Source organism: Scyliorhinus canicula, chromosome 12, assembly GCF_902713615.1.
Source record: "Scyliorhinus canicula chromosome 12, sScyCan1.1, whole genome shotgun sequence".
In the NCBI taxonomy this organism is placed as follows: Eukaryota; Metazoa; Chordata; class Chondrichthyes; order Carcharhiniformes; family Scyliorhinidae; genus Scyliorhinus; species Scyliorhinus canicula.
In genome coordinates, this window is record NC_052157.1 from 152834622 (window position 1) to 152840621 (window position 6000).

The 6000-nt window shown below is 48.1% G+C and overlaps 1 protein-coding gene across 5 annotated transcripts in view; it reads left to right on the forward strand.

Moving 5' to 3' along the window:
• The window catches only part of LOC119975072 (multidrug and toxin extrusion protein 1-like), a 68569-nt gene extending 66709 nt beyond the window's left edge, over positions 1–1860 (forward strand). For 4 of the 5 annotated variants that reach the window (XM_038814572.1, XM_038814574.1, XM_038814575.1 and 1 more), the window contains exon 18: positions 1344–1860. In XM_038814572.1, coding sequence (XP_038670500.1) covers positions 1344–1582 — 239 coding nt within the window. In that variant the 3' untranslated portion in view covers positions 1583–1860. The remainder of the gene's footprint in view (positions 1–1343) is intronic. The other variant, XM_038814576.1, reaches the window with a different exon arrangement.
• The last annotated feature ends 4140 nt before the right edge of the window (positions 1861–6000 follow it).

Sequence of the window (6000 nt, forward strand, 5' to 3'; positions counted from 1 at the left end):
CGAACCCCTAGCTAGCAGCGACTAAATTAATCAACTCTCAGCCCGCCAGGCGATTCAGAGAGATACTCGCTGATGCATAATTAATGAGGCTGCCAGCGGAGAATCGTGCGCGATTTCTCGTCGTTTTGGCCAGCGGGGATGTGGCCACCAGAACGGCCCACCACCACGCTTACCAAAAAAATGGAGAATTCCGCTCAGTATTCCAGAATTCTCCAGCGAACACCATCTTTACAAGGACAGCATGGGTGCAACTAGATGGCCCACCAGTATTTCTCAGGACAGCTAGGGATAGTTCTGTTGCCAGGTGTGTGATTGAATACTCTCCATTTGCCTGGATGTGTGCAGCTCCAACAACACTCCAAAAGCTCCACGTCATCCAGGACAAAGCAGCCCCGCTTGATTGTTGCCCTTTCCACAGACATTCAATCCCTCCACCACCACAAATGGTAGCAGAGTGTGTGCCATCTACGAGATGCACTGCAGGAACTCAACAAGTCTCCTTAGATAGCACCTTTCGAATCTATGACCACGACTATCCAGAGGACAAGGGCAGTAGGAACATGGGAACACCACCACCTGGAGGTTCCCCTCCAAGTCACTCCACACCCCAACCTGGAGAAATATCGTCCGTTCCTTCACTGTCGCAGGATTAAAATCCTGGAACTCCCTCCCTAACAGCACTGTGGGTGTACCTACACCATATGGACTGCAGGGTTCAAGAAGGCAGCTCATCACCACCTTCTCGAGGGCAATTAGGGATGGGCAATGAATGCTGGTCGAGACAATGACATTGACATCTCTTCAATGAATAAAGCAAACTCAGATTGGCCTGTGGTCATTGATGGTCAAATCTATCAATGATATGGTCATTGGTCTTTTTCCAACCTTTTGTCGGATTGCTGACTGTGTGATGCTTTGGTTTTGTGATAATGGTTCTCAGCTGGCAGCCAACTAGTAGCTCAACTTTGAGTTGGGTTGTGGAGGGTTCTGAACAGTAGGTAGAAATTCAAAAAGAAAAGAAAGGACAATGTCCAGGTTAAACTACTGTGAAGTGATATGTTGAGGTGATCCTTTAAACCTTGTCAGGACTACATAGTCAACCTTCTGTATTCAGTCAGTAGTGAACCTCTGCATTGAAATGATGTAAAGCTAGGAGTTCAAGAGCTCCGATTGATCACCATGCTTTTGACATGATCGATCTCCTGTGTGTAGATCATGTGGTTTTGCCAATGGTTGATGGTCATGGAGGAGATCATTGGCCTGATCACCAGTCCTCGTGTAAAGTATTGAATCCCTGGTACCATCATGTACTTACAACTTTTCAATGTGACTTTCCTTCACAGAGGAGGACACAGAGCCCAATGCAATGGTTTTGCTGCCCAATGTTTGTGATTTGGAACAACGGTTAACCAATGACCGGGTGACAGAAGAGACTTCCATTGTGAACGCTGGAGTCATCACGGTTGGAGAAATCTTGACCACAAAACAACTGATCATTCGTCGTGGCCTGGCCTTCCTTTCAGGCCCACTCATCCTGGCAATTGGACTGGCAGTACACTTTAGTCTTGAAAAGTCCCCGTAGACCCCAGTGAACATTGTAGAGAAAAAGCAAGATTATTGTCCACAGCATGAAGAGTAAAAGGGCAACGGAGGGAAAAGTTCACACACCGCCTGTTGCTACCGATGAATTTGAATCGACTGCCAAATAAACAGTACACCGATAATTATTAACAATGGTCAGTTACGAACAGTTTTAAATGTTGTACGAACAATTGAATAATGTTAAGCAGTGGGGTTTAAAAAGACAACTTGCCATTCAGTGGCTGTCAAACATAAACAAAGAAGCCTCTTGCTGAATAATACCTTTCTAAGATGTTAAATCAGTATCGCTCCATAGTCAACATGGACTGAAGATAGCAAGGGCAGATTGTTCTTTTTTTTGGGAGGTTTCAAGTCCAAGAGGCGCTTGTTAGTAACACTGCTGATCAAACTGGTTCAGTCCTGAATGATATAGCCACTGCGCAATGTCTGGAGTAGTTACTGAGAGAACTAACACACGATTATCAATTTACCGTTTGCAGATGCATCTGCCAATGACAGCATTAGTAGGAGGAACCACTGCACAAACGTTGTATAGGCCTTTTTCAAACTGAAGATACCCTCCATCGAGTCTTGCAGCACTAACGATGTACTGAGTAAGATGGGCTAAGAACAGTCTTTGCAGTTCAAACTGAGCATCAGTAAGGCCATCAGCCGCAGCAGAATGTACACTCAAATGTAAAATCTGTACATTGTGTACAGTATTAGTCTCCTTATTTAAGTAAAGATGTAGGACTGGATTCTCCAATTTTGCGGTGGGGGGCTAGCTGCTGCGCTCCATAAAGCCCCTGACTTTACCTGCTGATACGGATGCTGTATTGCTGGGTCTATTATCGCGCACGCGCATGGCGACGGCCTGCGGCGGATCCGCCGTACAACATGGCGTTGGCCGGCCTGCCAAAAACTGTCCCCCTGTAACCCCCCTCGCAACCCTGCCAGTGGAACGTTCCCCCCCCCCCCCCCCCCCCCCCCCCCGCCGACTATGGCGGCGCTGGACACAGATTGCAGCCGCCTCATCAGGTCCCTGAAAAGTGAGGGGACACGCACCCCACCCCCCCCCCCCCCATTGGGGGCGGAGCATCGGGAGAGGGCCTCAGGTGCCGTCCTGAGGCCGTCTCGACGGCGTGGGGCCTACTCCTTCAGCACGCCGTTTTTGGGGGTGAAGCATCGGAAGAACGGCGCCGCTCCCGATCTCCAAGTGCGATTTCGCCGTCAGCGATCGGAGAATCCCGTCGGTAACTGCGTTGCAGAGAAGGGGCATCACAGTGGCACAGTGGTTAGCACTGCTGCATCACAGCACCAAGGGCCAGGGATCAATTCTTGCCTTGAGTGTCTGTCTATCTGTCTCTTTTCTCCGGGTGCTCTGGTTTCCTCCCACGGTCAAATAATGTGCAAGTTACAGGGATACCGCTCTGGGCCTGGGTAGGGTGCTTTTTCAGAGCATCGGTGCAGACTCAATGGGCCAAATGGCCTCCTCCTGTACTTTAGGAATTCTAAGATCCATCAAGGTTTACTAGACTAATACCAGGAATGGGTGGGTTTTCTTATGAGGAAACGTTGGAGAGATTAAGTTTGTATCCACTCAAGTTCAGAAGAGTAAGAGACAACTTGATTGAAATCTTTAAGATCCTGAGGGGCGTTGACAGGGTGAATATGGGGAGGATGTTTCCTCTTGTTGGAGAATCTAGAACTAGGGGTAACTGTTTAAAAATAAGGGTCGCCCATTTAAGACGGAGATGAGGAGGAATTTCTCTCTCAGAAAGTGGTGACCCTCTGGAACTCCCTTCCTCGAAAGACAGTGGGAGCAGAATCTTTGAATAGTTTTCAGGCACAGCTGGATAGATTCTTGATCAACAAGGGTGAAAGGTTATTGGGGGTAGGCTGGTATGTGGGGTTGAGGTTGTAATCTGATTAGCCTTGATCTTATGAAATGGCGGAGAAGACTCGAGGGGCCGAGTGGCCTCCACCTGTTCCCAATTCACATGTTCGTATGGTCATGGCTCGGTAAAGCCTTCATTCCTTCATCACCAACAAGCCAGATGGTTCAGTGAGATCAGAACTGCATTTTGGGACCAACGCCAAGACAACCTGAAAATGAGGTACTGACCTGATGAAGTGACAACAAAGCAGAACATGCATTGCAAACAGCGAAGAGCACACTGTGCACAGAGCGGAATATTTCCAAAACAACAACTTGCATTTCATGGAATCATAGAATCCTGACAGTGCAGAAGAAGGCCATTCGGCCCATTGAGTCTGCACCGACCCTTCGAAAGACCATCCTACCTTGGCCCAATCCCCCGCCATATTCCTGCAACCCCACCCTTAAGGGCAATTCAATGCGGCTAATCCACCTAACCAGCACATCTTTGGACTGTGGGAGGAAACCGGAGCACCCGGAGGAAACCCACGCAGACAAGGGAAATGTGCAAACTACACACAGTCACCCGAGGCTGCGATCGAGCCCGGGTCCCTAGTGTTGTGAGGCAGTAGTGCTAACCACTGTGCCACCCCAACATTAAAGGGCTTGTCCGGGATCTGATCCAAGAGGGGCAGCATGGTGGTGCAGTGGCTAGCACTGTTGCCTCATGGCATCAAGGACCCGGGTTCAATCCAGGGCCACTCTCTGTGTGCACATTCTCCCCATGTCTGCGTGGGTCTCACCCCCACAACCCAAAAGATGTGCAGCGTAGGTGAATTGGCCGCCCTAAATTTCCTCTTAATTGGAAAAAGATAATTGGGTACTCTAAATTTATGTTTTTTAAAAGTCTGGTATGTACTCACGGAAATGTCTGGGGGACTGTAGCTTTATTTTACTGACTGAGCAAGGATTATTCAAGTGCCCTCCCTGATATCTCGTGACCACCCAAGAGAGCAGCGAGTGTGCAGAAATCTAATAACTGTCGGGCATAACAATCCTTTCTGAAATGCTTTCTGTCACCTGACTTCAAAAGGGATTGCGGAATTAATTACTAACTGGACTGTGATGAAAAGGTTTCCTTCTTCGCCGAGTTTTTGATCCAAGCACAATCTTCAACTTTATACTGCAGCAGAATAAACTCTGTTAGCTATCAAAAAGTGATAGGACAAGAGAGACAGCCAAGAATGTCATAATATACATCTATGTATATGATGGAGTGCAGACAGGCAGTGATTGACACACAGGATGACCAATGAACACACAGAACAGAGCAGCCAATCACCAGACAGGACACGACCACTATAAAGCCAGAGGGCACCAGTTTTCCCGCTCTCTCGGGACCCAGCCTCTGAGACAGTCAGAGCTCGTGAGCAGCAGCCAGTACAAACACCATGTGGTAGTCAGTTAGTCTGGTCAGGCTAGCATCAGGTCTCCAGTCAAGTCAACATAGTGTCAACTCACAGTTGAACATGTATGATAGTTTAGATGTTAAATAAAATCGTGTTGCATCTCATCAAGTGTTGGAAGTCTGTCTCTCGCTACACTGCATCAAACGCAGTCCACATCGACCCAGCCTGCCCAACACATCAAAGAATAGTTCAACTGGAATTCCACTAGTTGTACATTACAGGAGGCCATTCGGCCCACCGTGCCTATGCTAGCTCTTTGAACGAGCAATCCAATTGGTCCAACTCCCCTTCTCTTTCCACAAAGCTCTGCAAGTTTTGTCTGTTCCGGCATTTATCTAATTTTCTTCTGAAAGATGCAGCTCAATTTGCTTCCAATGTATTTTCAGAGATTTGCTGAGAAAATCTCTCGCCTGGTTCTTTAGCCAAATATTTTGAATCTGTATCCACCGCTTACTGAACTTCCTGCCAGAGGAATAGGGTTCTCATCATTTGCGCTATCAAATCCCGTCATAAAATTTGCATTAAATCTCCCTTTCTCGCCTTCGCTGGCCCAGTGGGAACAATCCCAGCTTCTCTCGCCTGTCCTCTCGCGGAGCACAGCGCTTTGCAAGGGGCGGGGGATAGGGGGCACTTCCCCTCGTGCTGGAAGGAGAGTCGGACATGACTGGAAGAAACCTGCTCCGCAGTCATAACACTGACGGGCTAAAGGAGTTGAGGGTGGAGTTGAAGGTGGGACCGAGGACGAGAGTAAGGCTGGGACAGAGAATGGGGCCGAGGATGGGACCGAGGACGAGACTGAGGGCAGGACTGAGGGCTGAAAACGCAACCAGTAGAGGCACGTAAAATCCAATCCAGTCCTTCGCCTTTTGAAGTCAAAGGCCATTCACTCCATCTGAATTCATGTAATTCATGCAGCTTGAAGGGCTCTACAACTTCCCACCTCCTCTCTCATTTTATATAACATCCAAACCTTTGCTAAAGATTACATAGGCTTTGCCTTCCCGAGTCTATGTGAAATTCTATCCCAAATGTGCCTGAAGAATTATTTCACAACAGAACAATAGAATCCCT